This window comes from Anomaloglossus baeobatrachus, chromosome 4 (assembly GCF_048569485.1).
Source record: "Anomaloglossus baeobatrachus isolate aAnoBae1 chromosome 4, aAnoBae1.hap1, whole genome shotgun sequence".
Classification (NCBI taxonomy): Eukaryota; Metazoa; Chordata; class Amphibia; order Anura; family Aromobatidae; genus Anomaloglossus; species Anomaloglossus baeobatrachus.
The window spans coordinates 487511851-487532454 of NC_134356.1; the positions used below are offsets into that span (position 1 = coordinate 487511851).

The 20604-nt window shown below is 41.9% G+C and overlaps 1 protein-coding gene across 1 annotated transcript in view; it reads left to right on the top strand.

Moving 5' to 3' along the window:
• Window positions 1-20604, top strand: part of WDR72 (WD repeat domain 72) — a 426854-nt gene that overhangs the window by 156307 nt on the left and 249943 nt on the right. Inside the window, exon 13 of the mRNA XM_075342738.1 lies at window positions 15034-15239. Within this exon, the coding sequence (XP_075198853.1) occupies window positions 15034-15239 (206 nt within the window). The remainder of the gene's footprint in view (window positions 1-15033; window positions 15240-20604) is intronic.

A 20604-nucleotide genomic window follows, 5' to 3' on the forward strand; every position in this document is an offset into this window, starting at 1 on the left:
AGGAAAGGACTTATATTCTTTATCTGTAAACTATTGTTGAGGTCGCATTTAGCTAAAAATCTAGTAACAGCGAGAGCCAAATAGGAGGAGAATATGGGACTATTTCTGATGAAGAATGGAATGATATTCTTAAATTAACGCCTAGCCTCTCATGTTAGTCTCAACAGCTTTCTGAATTAAACTATTCACAAAATGTGAGGGATATTTGGCTTTCGGGTGAAATTTCAGGATGAACCTAAAATGCCCTCTAACCTTTTCAGGTGAGCATAATGTGATCTTCTCTAAACTTCTGAATGTGCATGTCCAACTGTTCAATGTTTCAGGACTTTTTGCACAATTTGCTCTTCTCTAAGATGGTGCTTAATGGTAAAATTCACAACAGGTGTAGGATCCATGAATCGCCCAATAAATTTCAGGGTTCAACTAGAATTGGTATTTAAACAGTCCTCCTCATTATGCTGTTCACATTTTGACATCATGATGATACCAAGATGACACCTAACTATTGATCAACAGTACCTCGCCATTGTATGGTATCATGCAGGATGTTCTCAGATGTGAGTGGCCATTGAGCTTAGAGTCTCACAGAGTGTCATCAGTGGGTTGTAACAAATATACAGAGAGATTGCAAGAGTAACAGAAAGACATAGAAGTGGACTTCCTTCGGCCAAATTCCACACTAATGATCGCTTCATTGGGAACAATGCCCTTCGGAACCAAATGATGAATGCCACACATCTCCAGACACATTTAAGGAAGGTGAGATGTGCCCAAGTGTCACTTAAAACCATTTGAAATTGTTTACATCACCATGGTCTGCATGCTAGATGACCTGCAAGGGTATCTGAAGACACCACCAGGCACAGGTGTCATCCTTTTTACTGGACAAGACACCAATGGGCCTCAGTGTTGTTCAATGATGAAAGTTTATTCCCGCTGAGTAGAAATGATGGCCGCCAACGATGTTGGAGATGTCACTGAGAATGCTATGCATCAGCCACTGGTGTCACCATATTGGCCTTTGGTGGTGATGTTAGTGTGGGCAGCTGTGTCTAATCACTGCACAACTGTCTTATACTCTATGACTGGTACAGTGACAAGCACTTACTACTTGAATAACATCATTAATCCAGTCATTTTGCCTCTGCATGAACAACACAGGCCAAATCTCATCTTTATGGATGACAATACTCCAGCTCATCAAGGTTGCATCATTAGGGAACGGCTTCTGGAGACTAGAGTACATCAAATGGAGTGTCCTGCACTTTCTCTTGACCTGTATCCGATAGAAAACCTATGTAATTAGCTGAGTCACCGTGTAGAGGCTCATAACTCTGTACCCCAGAATCTCAATGAACTCAGGGCCACCCTTCAAGAAGAATAGGATGTCATGCCTCAGACATAACTCCACTTGTGAACAGAATGAGACATCGTTGTTAAGCTTTAATTGATGCTCCACATAGCGCCATCCTTGTATATGCCCTTATCCTTCTATATACTGCCATCCTGCTATATACCCCCATCTTGCTATATACCCCCATCCTGCTATATACTGCCATCCTGCTATATACCACTGTGGAGACACGGGGCTCAGTGGGTGCTCTCGTCCACTAAAACCCGCCGCCTTTAGAAAGACAGCGTGGCTCAGGGCTCATCCCAACTGAACGCCGGCCTCCTTAACCGTGGGCGTAACACTACTCAGACAACACAGGGTGAGGGAACCACAATAATTAGACTTTATTGGATCCCCAAACAATTAACGGCACATAACACATAACTAGCAAAACACACAAATGTAACAGGCAACAGAGTCTCACCCTTCTGCTGGCTCACCAGGGATTTAGAATGTCCATGCCTCAGAGGTTCCAGGGCCGCTTACTCCAGTCCAGCAGCACCCCGCTTTTGGCGGGCACCCACCGAGAAAGGAATAACGCCAGATTTAGGAAGCTGTGTGAGGTCTGCAAAGTCTGTAACAGGTGACTGAACTGTCCCAACCTGAGTGTCCTCCTTAGGTAGTCCTGGTATGATGTTACAATCCTGGCAGCCGGAGTCGAAATCCCTAGGCTGTGGATATGGTCTCCAACCGGAACCGGAGCCCCTAGATTGAAGCCATAAGATATCCTGATCTTCTAGTTAGCTCCTGAGAGCTTAGACTGGATCCATCAGGATCCATCAACCTTCATCCATCAACCTTCATCAACCCTGGTGGCTTAAAGAAGTCCCTTTTATAGTCATAACCTTCCCTTAGGATACACTGCGTCCTCATCGATTGGTTGGACAAGATTGCTTCTCCCATTGGATGAATTTCAAGCTGCATGGATAATGTTCATTTAAATGATGTGCATAGAAAGACTCAGTATATCTACATGGAGTCGGCAAGTCACCGACTAGACAATGGCTACTAAGGTAATTACATTATCAACACACAACTACAATACAATGATTACTGGAAAAGTCTGGAGAGCAATAGCTAAGCAAACATGACTTAGCACACATAAGAACAATAGTCTGGCTTTCAGTGGCCAACAGAATTACATTGAGTCAACAAGAGTCTTGTAAAAACAATGAGGGACTTCTCCCCCGTCTATAAACAATTTATCAAGCTGTCTGGCTGAATTTTAAGAAACTTTAACCCATGAGAGTCCATGTCGTCACAACCACCATCCTGCTATATGCTCTCATCCTGCTAAATACCCCATCCTGCTATATACTGCCATCCTGGAATATGCCCCCATCCTGCTATATACCCCCATCCTGCCATATACTGCCATCCTGGAATATGCCCCCATCCTGCTATATACCGCCATCCTGCTATATGCCCCCATCTTGCTATATACCCCCATCCATCCTGATATATACCTCCATCCATCCTGCTATATACCCCCATCCATCCTGATATATACCTCCATCCATCCTGCTATATATACCCCATCCTGCTATATGGCCTGTATCCTGTGGCACACAAAAAAATAAACGTTTATACTCACCTTTCCTTGCTCCATGCAGCATCGCTCCTCCTCCTGTCAGTGCCGGCAGCAGCGCTGCTGACCTGTGTGGAGCCGTCACCATTGTCTGCAGCATCGCGATGTCCCCCTGTCTGCCTGTCAGCTGACCTGTGTGGAGTTATCGCTGTGCTCGCCGCAGTTTACACAGATCAGCTGGCCGGCAGACAGGAGGACATCGCGATACTGCAGATAACGGTGACGGGTGAGTATCCCGTACGTATTCACTGCGCCCCGCGCTGATGATGATGCGCAGGGGGGCAGTGAATACAGCCATACAAGATCACTCCAGGCTGTAGTTGCCAGGAATGATCATGCGGGCCGGCTGTTAATTATGCGCGCACCCCCCGCCCATCATCCCGCCCACCTATCAGCGTCGGCTTCAACGCTGCGGGATGATGGGCGGGAGGATGGGCGTGCATATGAAATGAGCGGGCCCATGTGGTCACGGCAGGCTGTTGCAGCCTGCTCATGCCACCTATGACCCGCTCCACCATGACCCGCTCTACCGCAGCACATATATATATACATATATATATATATATATATATAAAGACAACAACAAACAACAACAAAAAGAGGAATAAAAATCCTCCAAAAGCTAAGCAAAAACTCACAGACTAATGGCAGAAGATGTAAACTGCCCAGGCCAAAAAGACTAATGCACTGCCAGGATGCAGCAAGACCTCCATTAAATGGAGGCATCACAGGTGCAAAGGGAGATGTAAAATTCCACACTTGTGGCTTGCATAAGTCACTGTTCACACATGCAGGTTCACAGTATCTGGTGAGCAGCCTATTAGTTACGCCCATTACAGTAGATGCAAGCGGACTGCACCAGTACTAAATATGTGCTCCATGCAGGGACAGAGAGTGACTTATGCAAGCCACAAGTGTGCAATTTTACCATCTCCCTTTGCACCTGTGATGTCTCCAATTAATGGAGGTCTTGCTGCATCCCTACAGTGCATTAGTCTTTTTGGCCTGGGCAGTTTACCATATTTTTCGCTTTATAAGACGCACCTGATTATAAGACGCACCCCTCAAATTTGGTGAAGGAAAAGAGAATTTTTTTTTTAATGTTAAATGGGGTCCGTCTTATAATGCCAGAGTCCGTCTAAAAAATCATATAGGGTATAGATCCCTTATAGCCCCCATCCTAAAATTAGCCCCCTTAATCTGGATATGGCCCCCTTATATTGAATATAGCCCACTTGTGCTGGCACACGTCCCGCAGTGATGCCACATGTCCTCCATTGATGGCACATGTCCCCTATTGATGGCACACGTCTCCTATTGATGGCACACGTCCCCTATTTATGGCACATGTCCCCCTGTGCTGGCACAAGTCTCCTATTGCTGGCACAAGTCTTCTATAGCTGGCACAAGTCTCCTATTGCTGGCACACATCCCATATTGCTGGCACACATCCCCTACAGCTGGCGCAGGTCTCCTATAGCTGGCACAAGTCTCCTATAGCTGGCGCAAGTCTCCTATAGCTGACACAAGTCTCCGATTGCTGGCACAAGTCTCCTATAGCTGGCACAAGTCTCCTACTGATGGCACAAGTCTCCTATTGATGGCACATGTCCCCTATTTATGGCACACATCCCCTACAGCTGGCACAGGTCTCCTATTGCTGGTACACATCTCCTATAGCTAGCACAAGTCTCCTATTGCTGGTACAGGTCTCCTATAGCTGGCACAAGTCTCCTATTGCTGGCACAAGTCTCCTATAGCTGGCACAAGTCTCCTATAGCTGACACAAGTCTCCTATTGCTGGCACAAGTCTCCTATTGCTGGCACAAGTCTACTATTGCTGGCACACATCTCATATTGCTGGCACACATTCCCTACAGCTGACACAGGTCTCCTATGGATTGCACATGTCCCCCTGTGTTTAATATGGCCCCCATGCTGCTGCCCATAGTAAAATAAACACTTTACTTTACCTTCTCCAGCGCCGTAATCCCTCGTGTCTCCCTCCATGCTGCTGAGCTCCTGCACTTCCTGGTAATCGGTGCAGGTCATGTGATCGGCACAGCAGAGTGACATGATCTCTGCCTGCCTGATCACAGCGGCATCAGTGAGATCGGGGAGACACCGGGAGACACGCTGGAGGAGGTAAGTAAAGCTTTTTTATTTTATGATGAGCAGCAGCATGGGGGCCATATCTAACATGGGGGAGGGCATGTGCGATCAAAGGGGGGAAGCAAGCACATAAAATATGCACCGCTCCCCCAGCCCATTGCCGCGGTGCGGTTTCAGCACCACGGTGATGGACAGCGGCAGTGCATAATATATGAGATCTCCCGCTGTCTCCTGCAGCCTCTACCAGCCTCCACCAGCCTCCAGCACCGCTCCAGAGTTGCCCCCACCTCCCCTGGACCATGCAGTATATAATCCGTATATTCAGATTATAAGATGCTCCCCCTACTTTCCCCCAAAATTTGGGGGAACAACAGTGCATCTTATAATGCGAAAAATACGGTACATCTTCTGCCATTAGTCTGTGAGTTTTTGCTTAGCTTTTGGAGGATTTTTTTTTCTCTTTTTGTTATTGTTTATATATATATATATATATATATATATATAATATATATATATATATATATATATAATATATTAGTGTAATCACCCTCAAAAATGAGGATCCGTGACGTGGATTGTGGGCTTCCATACTATGGCCATATTACCTACCAATACCTCATATATTTATTTATTCTTTTGCACAGAATATTTTATACAGGATGCAGCCAGGCCTCTTTATGTTAGGCCTTGCATACCGTGTTTCCCCGAAAGTAAGGCCCTGTCTTACATTAATTTTACCCCCAAAAGTCCCACCCTGCCTTACTTTCGGGGGAGGCCTTACATTGGAAAAAAAATGACAATCCTCCCCCCTGCAGCCTCCCCATTGTTTGAGATCCGGCATCCACCCCTTCCTCCCCCCTGCAGCCTCCCCATTGTTTGAGATCCGGCATCCACCCCTTCCTCCCCCCTGCAGCCTCCCCATTGTTTGAGATCCGGCATCCACCCCTTCCTCCCCCCTGCAGCCTCCCCATTGTTTGAGATCCGGCATCCACCCCTTCCTCCCCCCTGCAGCCTCCCCATTGTTTGAGATCCGGCATCCACCCCATCCTCCCCCCTGCAGCCTCCCCATACAGTGGTTCTGCCCCCCACTCTGCCACCACACACACTGACACATACGGTACCGGTACAGCCCCACACGGCACCCACACACATATCGTACCGGTACCGTACACACACACTGACACATACAGCCCCATACGGCACCCATACACATACCGTACACACACACACACACACACACTGACACATACAGCCCCATACGGCACCCATACACATACCGTACACACACACACACACACACACACACACACATACACACACACACACAGAGAGTTTCGGAACTTACCGAAATCGGAGCGAGCCTGCAGGCGGTGACGTCGCGGCTGATTTCGGCCAATCAGCTGCGAGCCGGCTGATTCGGCCAATCAGCTGCGAGCCGGCTGACTGGCCAATCGCAGCTCGAGCTGAGGGCCAATCAGCTGCGAGCCGGCTGACTGGCCAATCACAGCTCGAGCTGAGGGCCAATCAGCTGCGAGCCGGCTGACTGGCCAATCACAGCTCGAGCTGATGGCCAGCAGGGAGCCTTGCGGGAGCCATTCACCGGAGGCGGACCACGGGTGGCACGAGACTGGAGAAGGCCTGGATGGAGCGAGGGAACAGCGGCAGCGGTAAGTTCCTGTACTTTCCCCAGGGACCCCCACCCATATGCGGCCTTACATTACGCCGCGACCACCACCCATAGGCGGCCTTACATTCCCCGGCCCCCCCGCTACCCTGCCTTACAATCGGGGGGTGCCCTACATTGGCGGACCCCCCCGAAACCCCCACCCTGCCTTACTTTCGGGGGGGTCCTACTTTCGAGGAAACACGGTACTACACTCACTGTCCCTGCATGGAGCACATATTTAGTACTGGCGCAGCTCGCTTGCATCTACTGTGATGGGCGTAACTAATAGGCTGCTTACCAGATACTGTGAACCTGCATGTGTGAACAGTTACTTATGCAAGCTACAAGTGTGCAATTTTACCATCTCCCTTTGGACCTGTGATGTCTCCATTTAATGGAGGTCTTGCTGCATCCTGGCAGTGCATTAGTCTTTTTGGTCTGGGCAGTTTACATCTTCTGCCATTAGTCTGTGAATTTCCACAGCAGCACCCTCATTCCCCGCAGCCACATTCAGACTATAAGACTCACCATTCTCTTTCCCCAAACAAAAAAAAGTGCATCTTATAGTCCGAAAAATACGGTAATTGGAGTCTATGGGCAATGAATGCATTAGTAAAGCATCCTTTCACCCATCAGTTAGTGGATCCATTGCCCATAGGCTCCCATTATGCTATAATGGATCAATTGTCCATAAATGATAGATAGATAGAATAGAATAGGATAGGATAATTGATAAATATAACAGATAGAAAGATAGATATATAGATATATGAATAGCTAGATAGATAGAATAAAGAGAAAAATAGAGAGAATAGATAAATATAATACATAGAATAGATCAATATAGAGAGAGACATAGCTAAATAACTTAGACAGCTGTTTACTTGAATTAAAAATTAATTTTAGAAAAAATGACGTGAGGTCCCTACCTAATTTTCATACCCAGCACAGGTACAGCAGCAGCTGCGGGCTGCAACCCTCAGCTGTCAGCTGTACATTAACTGGCTATCTAAAATAGAGGGGATCCCATGTTTATTTTTTTAATTACTTGAATAAATAATTTAAAAAACTGGCATAGGGTTCCCCCATTTTTTTAAAACCAGCCAAGGAGCAGCAGACAACTGGGGGCTGATATTATTAGGGTGACAAGGGCCATGGTTATTTGGTCATTCTCAGCTTAACAATAGCAGACTACAGTTACCCCAGATGTGGTGCATCCATCAGATGCGCCAATTCTGGCACTGTACTCAGCTCTTCCCCATTGCCCTAGTGCAGTGGCAAATGAGGTAATATATGGGGTTGACCAGCTGTGAATTGCCAGCGTTATTCTCGCCCATAAAAACACTGTAACGAGAATAAAAATCAAAATGCCAAAATTGCTTTCTTTGGCACAACACCTCCCGAAACAATGCAAAAAGATGCTATCAAAACACTGTATGTACCTCAAATTGATATGATACTGGTCTTAAAACTTGTGACACAAAGCAAAAAAAAAATTGTTTTCACATTGTTCTATTTTTTTATCATTTAAATAGAAACAAAATTGCTGCAAGTTTGGTATCTCTCTTAGGCCTGCGACACACATCCTTGCCGCCGGCACGTGTTTGTCATTTTTTGCACGTACCGGCGGCACGGAGACATGTTAAGCAATGCTACCCTATTGTAGCAGGCACACACACGTAAAACCACACGGAACGTGTGTCCGTGTGCGTTTGTACGTGTGTGCGTTTTTCTAAATGCTGACATGTCAGTGTTTTCTCCGGCAGAACGGGTGTCACTCGGCCCGCACCTGTACCACACGGGTGTAGTGTGGATGCGGTCCCGTGTGACACGCGCCGGAGAAAACACACGTGTTAGTAAAAAAAAAAAAAACATTTACTCACCTTCTCCAGCCCTCCTGTCTCTGCCGCTGCTGCCTCTTGCTGCCGACCGTCGCTCATTATTCTCATTTAATATTCACTTCACTGCCTGGCAGCAGCAGCAGCGGGGAGACGGGAGGACTGGAGACCGAGGATCAGCCCCGCGGACAGCAGGAAGGACCACGTGAGTATGTAAATTACCGGTTCTACGTGTGCTATCGCGGATAGCACACGTAGAACACACGTGGCCCGCAGGTACCAGAGACACGTACTTACCTGCACGCAACACGCAGGGGAAATACGTGTCTCTCGGCACGTGCGTGATTTTCACGTGAGTGTGGTAGAGGCCTTACCTATAAAATCTTGTTTCAAGTAATTTTACTGCACAATATTTGGTATAAAACAAATCCCCAAAACAATGGCAAATATGCATTTTTATCATGATTTCATCTCATTTGGATTTCTTCTCCCTGTTTTTCAGTAAATGGAAACCCTGATATGTTTATGTTGATGAAAAATTAAAAATGTATTGCTTTAAAAAAAAAGGGAAAAAACAAAAGTACAAAAATGAAAAATTTCCTTGTTCCTAAATGGTTAAGTAAGTTTTTATGAATAGTGAAATGTTGAATGAATGAATGAATGCATGAATGAATGAATGAATGAATGAATGAATTACTTAGAAATTCATGTGAGTTTGTCCAGTTTTTTTGTCAGGGATATATTAGTTGTAGTATTCCACAATGTAAAACAAATGTTTTGTTTTTATTTAAAGAAAGAAATATAAGGATATTTCTGCAGCAAGGGTATGAATGAAAAGTCACAGAAATGTTGGCAGCAAATCTGCCGCATGCAAATTTATACTTGGTTAAATCAAAAGGAACCCTGTCTGAAACTTCTATAGGAATGCCTATATGACCCCAAAATGCTGCTTCCGCAGTGCAAAATTAAGTTTTGAGGTTTTGTATGAATGTGTCAAAGGAGGTTTTTACAAACTTCGCTGACTGTCATGATCTGTGGAGACTACAGATTCCGGTACTCTGCCTGCTATCTTCCCTAATGTCTGTGATCAGTTCAGGCCGACTCAGGTGTTGACCTACAGATTTGTAGTTCATAGGCAGGCTAGCAAGAGTAAATCTCTGCTGGGCTGCTTGTTAGTCTCCTTTGATTACATGCTGTGGTGGTGGGGGGTCTGTCACATTCACTGTCCTCCTATACTGTATATGCTGGCTGGACTGTTCCATTAATACCAGCTATAGCTTCTTTTTACTGGTCTGGTGAGGTGGTGTGATCCAATCTTACTGGTGATTGTGGTGTTTATTCTTGTTGCTGTTTTGTTGCTGCCTTTCTCCTCTTGTTTTTCTCCTTTGTCACTTACTGTTTGTTCCTGTGAGTTTGCAGTGTGTCTGAGTTTTGTTTTTTCCCTGTCTGTCTTTATCTGTGATTTCCATCACATGCTTGTCCCTTCTCTGGTGGGAGGAACAGTTTAGTTCTGGACAGGAGAATAGAAAGGCACGAGACTCTGGTGTCACAACCATCAGGGGTAATCCAGAGGTTAGGGATAGCCTAGAGTCCCTTAGTGTGAAGGACAGTATAGGACCCCCCTGCCCCTTGCTATCCTGAGGTCATGTGACATTATGTGTCTGGTAGTCATTGGGATGTGACTAAGCATTTGCAGCTCCTCAGTCTCATGCTATAGTCACTGCTCTGTGTCACCTTCCTGTAGTTGATTAAGGCTATGTGCGTACTAGAAAATGGACTTTTCTTAAGAAAAATCCGCACCCTCTGGCAGAATACCGCACCCGCGGCAAAAACCGCTGTAAAACTGCACCTGCCTTTTTGCCGCAGTTTGCTGCGGTTGTGCCGCGGTTTTTCTGCGGGTTGGTCCAGCGTTTTATTACCATTATCTATGGCAAAAACCGCAGGTACCTGCAGAAAAGAAGTAACATGCAATTCTTTTTGCTGCAGAAATTCTGCAGCAAAACCTGTAGGGGAAAAAAATGCAGTGTGCGCACACTATTTGCTGGGTAATGACTGCAGAATGGTTATGAACATTTTCTGCAACAATTCATGCAGAAAAATCGCGGCAAATCCACGGCAAAAACTACGGTGTGCGCACAGGGCCTAAAATAGGTTGTTGACTTTTGAGGAAGGTGGTGCTAGGCAAAAGAATAAAGCAGGAGACTGAGCAGTGCATCATCACATCACAATGCACTTTGAGACATATGTATCTAGAACTTCAAAGTGTGATTGCTGTATCAGTACTTTGAGGTCATAAAGAGACTTGCTTATCTTTTAAAAGGCTACATAGTCCTGTATATGTTTTTATAATTATTTTGGGTCGGACAGGGAGTCAGAGAGATTCCCTTTAAGGTTTGGTAAATAAAATATGAAAACCTCCTATATGAAAATATATATTTCCTATAAATATGCTAGATATGACCAGATTAAGGTTATAAACTTATGTTGTTTTTACAGCATGTTGATATGTGAAAAAGAAATAATCTCTTTAATTGGATCACAGGGGGATTGTTGTATTTGAGAGCAGAGACCTCAAATGATTTTCAACTATTTAGGAGAGTGCGTGAAAGAGGATGGCTTCCGTACTACACTCTCCTGACACCTTTGACAGAATGGTCAAGAATATTTCTAGTTCGAGCCAGTGGGTTACCATTTCTTCTATATCTAATTTAACCAGAATTTAAAGTTATGTTGCTTTTATTATATTCATTGAGTGTTATTACTAGGATTTTGGTGTAAGCTAGGCTAGAACAACGTTGGGTTAAAATACAGATTTAGGTTTAAATGCTTTATCATGCATAGGTGTCCCAGGCTTACAATAGAAGCTCACTATTCTCTACTACTAAAACTCAAATGTTTGGAAAAAATATAATTTTCCTACAAAAATCCCACAAATATTGTAAATCATTGAATGTTTTAGAACCAGGATGGAAATTACTGGCTCAGTCGCATTTGACCACTTTATCTCTGCATAGAGATAGGTATCCTGCTGGGAGAATGAGTGCTATCTACAGAGGAGACTGTAAATGCTTTCGAGCGGTACATATTGCCCCATAAAAATGTCTCTATTCATTGCATGCTTTTTGTTATTTATCTTTTTGAACACAGGAGGGCAGTGCTTATGCTCCATAATAGATATTTTGACAAGGGCAAGACATGTGTCTTCTGCTGTGAAAATGACATTTATACTTAAATGTGCCTGGGTTAATCCAGTGTGCATATACTTGAAATTGATAATGTGCATTAGGGCATATGTTGTCTTCTTTACAATGCAAGATACAGGTGGTTCAGCAACGTTCCTGAATGTGTAAAATCTGTAGCTAGCGTTCAATGCAAGATTTAGCTTTTCAGGATGATGTTGTGAACAGTATGTTCTCTTTTGGTACAAATTAATGATGTGCTTATTTTTAGTTCCTTAAAAATATATTTACCTGGGTGCTAACAATGGGTTAAAATCTTTTTAAAACAGAGCTAAGTATTGTACAAAAATATCAATAAATGCAAAAACTTCACTGGAATATTATTTAGAAAAAAGTGCTAAATAGAAGTAGGACAATCAAACATAGACAGAATAGATCCTAAAATTTAAGGTAAAAAATAATATTTTGAGGTATCTAACAAAATACCTTAGGTTATAATGTCCTACCTTAAGCGTTTGTCCTCATAACCGATGACATCAGATAAATACTGTGTGTGGTTTTCAATGATAGTACTCCCACCCATGGTATTCTGTGGGGCTGTATACATGTCCGATTTTTTTCTTTGGACTGAGTTGTCCAAGAAAAAAATTGGTGACCTTATCAATTTTGATCCGAGTGTTGGATCAAAATCAGCAATGCAAGTCTATAGGTCCATGAAAAACATAGAGCTACACACCACACACCACACACCACACACTGAGGTCAAATTTTCATGGACTGACATAATGGAGAAGGTGGAGAAACCTGTTCTTGTCTCTCCACCTCTGAAGAAAAACTGATCCCACTCTGATCAAACTCTTATTATTTAGAAGAAAAAAAAGAAAAAACAATCTTATGTTTTAAAAAAGAATATAGTTTATATACAATTAGGAGTTTACCATAGTAAATATGAAAATCAAGTGTAAGAAAATTGATGAAAAGAAAATGTGAAAAGAGAACATCTAAAGATATGCTTATCGGTGTCGAAATACCTTCAGAATCTTCTGAAATTCGATTTTTCCAGGTTCGATGAATTTTTTTTTTAAATTGATTCCCTATGAATTGAGTCACTGCACATCACCTCACTAAAGAGCCTCCAATTGCCCTGAAAAACGTGTGTAACACCCTGAAGTCTCCATGACAGTATCGATCCCCTTTCAATCTGTCTAACACAAACATAGCCTCCCAACAGAAACAGACGGTAACTCGGTAGTAACCTACAGCCCATCTCATATCACAATGAACTGAGAGACTTTTAGCGTTTTTTTTAAAAAAAGAAAAAAACATATCTATCGTAGTCATGCGTGATCGGGCAAACTGTTCTTTGCAGATTACTAACTCAAACTGAAGGTGTAGGGGTCAGAGGAAACATTATCCTGCTGTGCCTAAGACCAGTGATGAGCCATATACTGCTGCTGTTGGTGGCTCTCACATTCTTTGCTGTAGCATAGTTTGTTTAAGTACACTGTTTCATCCATTTTGTAAATACTATAATTAACGTTTGACAATCTTTTTAACCACAATTATTCAACCATTTCCGAAAAGGATGTAAAAAGAAATACTAGCTAAATACGCATAGGTAGGTACATGTAGCCACAGTATAGGTGTGGCACATACAGTTGTCAAATCAATTGGCCCAGTTATATGACTAGATTTTTCTAATTTTTTTCTAAAATTAAACCCTATTCCCAAAAACAACACGATAAGAAATACTATGTATGTACATGTCCAAAAATCAGCACCTACAAAAGGACATTGTATTGGTGTGACATATACAGAGGTAAAATTTGACTAGTAAAAAGATGTTCAAAAAAAATAAAAATTATTTGCCACACGCACATTTTGTGAGTTTGAACATTGCACTTAAATTTCTGGATTTTAGGAGATTGTTTTTTGTAATTTTGAAAGACGATTCCCCCTTCAAATTGAGAACTATATAAGAAATGCAAAAACTCAGTAAAGTTGCTTGTTACAAGTAAGATTACCATCTATAACACTTATTTAATATGTTTAATGTAAAAATATTGTGCTGCTTTTCTGCTGATTTTTAGTGCATTAAATGGTAATTCAAAAGCAGCACAACATATGTCAGTTAAGGCCCCATTACACGCAACAACATCGCTAACGAGATGTCGTTGGGGTCACGGAATTCGTGATGCCCATTCGGCCTTGTTAGCAACGTCGTTGCGTGTGACACGTACGAGCGATGTAAAATACTCACCAAATCGTTGATTGTTGACACGTCGTCCATTTCCCAAATGTCGTTGCTCGTGCAGGACGCAGGTTGTTCATCGTTCCTGAGGCAGCACACATCGCTACGTGTGACACCCCAGGAACGACGAACAACACCGTACCTGCGTCCTGCCGGCAACGAGGTGGGCGTAACTTTCATGCGCCGGCTCTCCGCCCCTCCGTTTCTATTGGCCGCCTGCTGTGTGACGTCGCTGTGACGCCGCACGAACCACCCCCTTAGAAAGGAGGCGGTTCGCCAGCCACAGCAACGTTGCTAGGCAGGAGGTAAGTCCGTGTGACGGGTCCTAACGATGTTGTGCGCCACGGGCAGCGATTTGCCTGTGACGCACAACCGATGGGGGCGGGTACTTTCACCAGCGACATTGCTAGCGATGTCGCTGCGTGCAAAGCTCCCTTTATACTATATTATTGATTATCACATTCTTTTACTGCTGTATGTAGTATTTCTCATATCTCTCACCTCTTATTAATTAAATATATTATCCAGATACCAATATACTCAGCTGCTTCACTGCTGAAGTTGCACAACACAATCCATGTCTAGAATACTGTCTAATATTTTAAGATTTTATCTTCCTATTTCTATTGCTGAGCTCAGTCCTCTCACTATCCTAATTATCCTAAAATGGCTGCTGCATTTCCTTCCAAAGATTTTATACAGGCTACAATAGTCCCTCCTGATTGATTGTGCTATACCATATGATTTATTAAATGTAAGGAATTATGGAGAAGCCCATAATTGTCTGAGTTATACCATGTGATGTGATAGCTGGAAGAAATTATGGGGAAGCCTGAAAAAGGCAGATGCCATAATTTTGGCGATTTGGGCAAATTGAACTGCAAATTATTCATATTCACTGGGTTCTTCAAATTTCCTATATTTTTACTTGAATTTAATTTGCATTGAATCAATTCTCTCATCTCTAACAGGCATTTGTATGAATTATTGTTTTTCTTTCTTCCAGGCACTTTAGAACGCCATGAAACAGGTGAGATGGCAAAAGCAATCCTTAGTGCTTGTGATGATCTTGCCATAGATATAAATGACTCCATGGTAACCGCTTCTCACGAGACACAACGTCACCAAAGAACAACCTTCAAGTCATCAAGCTCTCACAAACTTGGAGCCCTATCCCATAATTTAATGCATCAGGAGAAGTCATCAAACAAAGTAAGCAATATTTTGTAACTTGTATGTACACTTTCCATTTGAGCTATTTATGAAACTATAGGCCCAGAAGGAACTCCTGTTAAATAATAAGGCCAACCTTTCAAAAAAAACAAAAAACTCTCTGAAAGTCTTTGTGTACTTGGCAGTAATGGTAACCATGGCAAACACTGATCGCATTTGTGATGTCAGTATGAGTAGTATATTTTAAGAACGACATGTCATTAGTAAGGCCAAATGAACCTTCATGGGTGGGAAGGGGCGAATGTGGAACCAATGAGGAAAAAGAAATAGATTTGCTGGATGGCTGAGAATGCCTTATTTATCTATCTAGTTAATGTGTGTGTGTATATACATATGTGCATATTTTGTATTAACATATATGGAATAAATAGGGATGACATAAAAAGTAGAGGGCCCCAGTATAAAAAACAGCTTATGGTCCATTATCTTATCATAATTCTGCCTTTTATATTTGCTGCTTGGAACCTTGAGGTGGCCTTCTTTACCTTTTCTTGAGGTTGTCCACTACCTGCAAACACTTTTTTGTAATGATCTCAGGATGGTCTAAAAATAAAAACCATACTTACCCACTGGATTGTCACTGCTACTTAGTTCTGCTTAGGACATTACCCAGCATGATCATGGCTTTATCTTCTGGAAGAGGTGTTTCTTTTAGTTTGGATGGAAGGTGAAGACTGCAGCAATCACGACTCCTTGCTCTAGATAGCACATGAGGTTATGCTGGCAGCAGATCACTGCTGATCTGGTCGTGAGGGTTTTTATTAATTTATTTTTGAATTATCCACTATGAAAGGTTTTGCACCAAAAATAGGTTGCCGCTATGCGAATATTCGATGCGCAATGTTAGTCTATGGGAAGCCCGAATAGTTCCGAATAGTTGTTATTCGAGTTTCCCATAGACTTACATTGCGCATCGAATATTCGTGAATAGTCGAATAGCGGCGACCTATTCGGCAAATATTCGCAAACACGAATATTTGAGGCATTCACTCGTCCCTAATAATTATTCATATATTTTGTGTTATACTGTAGCAAAGATCACAATTTAACTGCAATGTGCAAACACAACTATAAGGATATTGTTTTAACCTTTGTGCTTGTTCTTCAGTTCTTGATGTATTTAATTTAGCCAAAACCAAGAGTGGATAATAAACTGAAGAAAAGTTTATATACCGTATTTTTCGGACTATAAGACGCACCGGACCATAAGACGCACCCTTGTTTTAGAGGAGGAAAAAATAGAAAAAAATAAAATTAAAGTAAAAGAATGTGGTCATGACACACTGTTATTTTACTGCTGACAGTGTTACTGAGGTAATAATATCCCCAAATTCTGTCCTCATATCCTCCTTTCTGGGTACCTTGTATATATGGCCCCCATCGTGGAATATGTATGTTCCCCATCATTATGTGTGTGATCCTCCAATCTGGATTGTGTGTGTGTGTGTGTGTGTGTGTGTATATAGTTATAGTGTGTGTGTGTGTGTGTCTGTGTGTATATAATGTGTGTGTGTCTGTGTGTATATAGTTATATAGTGTGTGTGTGTGTTGCGTGTGTGTATGTGTGTGTAAAGATATATATATATATATATATATATATATATATGTATATATATATGTATATATATATACATATATATATATATATATATATGTATATATATGTATATGATCCAACCCCATCCAGGTGTACAGTAATGCCTTTATATATTATTTATTGCCTTACTTTTACTGATGTGCTGCTCACCATGCTTCAGTTTGGTCCTGGCATTACAAGCAAAGTCTCACATATCTGAAGGACCTGCAGTGATGTAATGAAGAGGCAGGGCACTGTGCTGTTCTGTGCTGCTCTGGCCACCCCTCTGCATTACATCACTGTAGGTCCTTGTCAGCTACGGGAGACTGTTTCTAGTGCAGAGGCAGGAGCAAAGTGAAAGTAATTTGAGCCCTCAGCACAGAGACTGCAGGCTGTGCTGTGATGTATGCCGTGCTCTGGCCCGGACACTGCAGTGATCTGCACTTCCCCCTGGGCCATACATGACTGCAGCGTCCCCCTGCTCCTGCCTCCTACACAGCGGACACACAGTCTCCCCAGCCGCTGCAGGAAGCCGGCGTCTGGAGCTCCCATGTGTGACCGCTGTTTACATTAAACAAGTTTTCATTAGCTGCTCCTCACACTCGCTGACTGCAGAGAGAGGTGAGCGGGGAGCAGCTAATGAATATTCACTGACTTTAAGCAGCGGGCACACGTGGTTTCTCCAGCAGCCGGCATCCTGCAGCAGCGACCCTCCCTGCCTCCTGTGATCCCACTGCATAGCGCTGACTCCCCACAGCTCCCTACCCCGCAGCTTCAGACCATAAGACGCACCCCACACTTTCCTCCCAAATTTGGAGGAAAAAAAGTGCGCTTTTGGTCCGAAAAATACGGTAATGCTTTTTTTGAGTCTTTTTTATGTTAGACTGAAAACAAAACTGATAAAATCTAGCTGTGCACATTCATAGTATAGTACTAGATTTGATTATTGCCTACCGTTCTGGGACAATAATTCTATTCCTCATGCAATCACATTTCTGGAGGATCTTTTTTAGAGCCCTATGCAATGCTAATCTTCTGCTTTCCTTCTAAAAATTACTAAATGAATTGACAATTGGATGTTACCATTTTGAAGGTGGGTGTCCCGACCAACTATAAAAGTGTCCAATCCGTGACGCCAGCATTAGAATGGGGGATGGCAAGCCCATATTTTAGGAGAAATTATAATACCCACTTGTCAATTTATTTATAAATATTTAGAAATAGCAATGGGATAGTAAAATAGTTTGTTCTGAGCAACTGTTCTTTAGAATTATCATGTTATATGTTACAGGTAAAATATATCTTTGTACCGTGTTAGCCAGTAGAGAAAAAAAATTTGTTTAAAAGAACTGAGAGTCCTCAGTGGTTGATACCTTTTAATGGCTAACTGAAAAGATATAATATTAGCAAGCTTTCCAGACTACGCAGGTCTCTACATCAGGCTTAGTATCAATCAACAATTGTTACTAAGCCTGATGAAGAGACCTGCATAGTATCGAAAGCTTGCTATATATTACCATAATTTCAGTTAGCCATTAAAAGGTATCAACCACTGAGAACTCTCAGTTATTTTAAACAAACTTTTTTCATGTTATATGAATAATTTACTAAAACAGACATATCAGAATTTATCACGGATCCTTTTTAACCCAATAAAAACAGTGGTATTTTAACAAATCAGGGGTTGCAGTTTAGACAACAATCACCTGTTAGTTTTTCCCCTTTCGATGGATAGATATACTTTGTACCTGTTCATAAGGTGATTCGCATTGTACAGAACATACTCCAACCTTGAGCCCTTAGCACTTTAGACATTTTCAATTACATCAACTTTACAACTTAGGAACTGGATTCTGGAAATGATTGTTGAGCTCAGCAAATCTGTGTCCTTCTGTTTACATCTAGGATACAGAATTCTCTAGTGGAAGATGGTATAGACATACTAGGTTATATAAGTATCTTCCTGATATCATTTGTATGCCACTTTATGTCTTAATATTGTGATTTGTCACGCCACAAATGAGTAACAACTGACATTGAAGTGACTTTCTAATTATCTCTAATTATATCAAGGGCAATGTTAATGGCCATCTGTCCCAACTAATAACACCAGACTTGTGTCCTGGAACAGATGATGGCATGGCGTTTGTTAGTTAGAATAGTTTTACTTCACCCAGCAGCACAACAGAGTCAACGCCAACCCAGCAAATTATTGTTCTAAAGGGAATATTTAAATTTTTAGGGATTCTCTTTATTACACATCCAAAACCAATTTGGGTAATCAAATTCCAAATACCTACAGTGTTTCCCTAATATTCTCTTTAATTTCGCAGCTCCGCAAGTGTTAGAGCTGTATAATTGCATCCAGAGATGGGACTAGATCCTCGTCGCAAAATATACAAGTGATGGACAAGACCATAATATTGCCATATGCATTTAGGCAAATGATACTGTACACAATATCAAAACTGCTTTGTACACCATATTTTGGGGTGGCATGTCTAATTTACCAAATCTGATATTTTCTGTCCAATTCTCAATAAAGCATGATGCTTTTAATTTTTTTCATGTGAAGTAATAAAAAACTACATAAAAAGTATGTTACCATATGTTTTATATGCTGGTATGCATGTGATGCTCATTCAATGTATAGTCATGTGTATGAGGCCTTAGAGAAGATTTTTGCTTCTTCAAAACCCATTACACTGGCAATTTTTATTATAAAGTGTGAGCACGGTATCAGGGGTGGACAAATCATTGGTGAAAACCTGTGCAGAGGTAAGGGGGACATTTCCACTTCTAAAACTGGGCAATTGTGCTTTTTCATGAGCTACTTAACTACAAATAGTCCATATATATTCTTGCACAGGGACCCTTTTTTGTCTGTCCACCAGTGCACAGTATAATAACAGAACCTAGCTGTGTATGATTTTTATCATACTTTTTACATTAGTTATTATTGACTTCAGTGTAGAAAATCATAAAAGAAAGCACTTGGTTTTTTTTAGACACATTCATCCTTTTTGTGTTTTTATTCCTTCTTTTACATTGAGGTCAATGAAGTACAGCATCAACAACTGCTAAAAAAATGGCACTTTCCCATCCTCATACTTAAACATTACAGTGTTAATGGACGCTTATAGAATTCTTTGTGCTCTTGGAAGATGTACCTACAAAATAATAATAAAACAAACTCTTAATGAAACATTGTGTTCTGGTTCTGAAAATATCAATGAATGTATACAGTTGAAACCAGAAGTTGACATACATTATCAAAAAGACACATCTGCATGATTTTTTTACTATCTGACACGAAATCAGAATAAACCTTTCCCATTTTAGGTCAATTTGGAACCCAAATGTTTTATATTTTCCAAATCACAGAATGTTTTAAGTCATTTTTATTACTTTCTGCAAAGTCAAAAGTTTACGTACAATAAGAGTGCTATGCCTTTAAACAATACAGGGCAGCCCATATCATGATGTCACATCTTTGGAAGCTTATGATAGGTTTATTGGCAACATCTGAGTAACTTAGAGGCACACCTGTGGATGCATTGTAATGCACACCTGAAATACACTGATTCTTTGTTTAGCATCATGGGAAAGTCAAAAGAAATCAACTAAGATCTTATAAAGGAAATTGTGGACGTGCACAAGTCTGGTTCATCCTTAAGTGCAATTTTCAGATACCTGAAGGTACGTTGTTCATCTGTACAAGCAATTATACACAAGTACAAACAAGATGGTCTGTCCAGCCATCATACC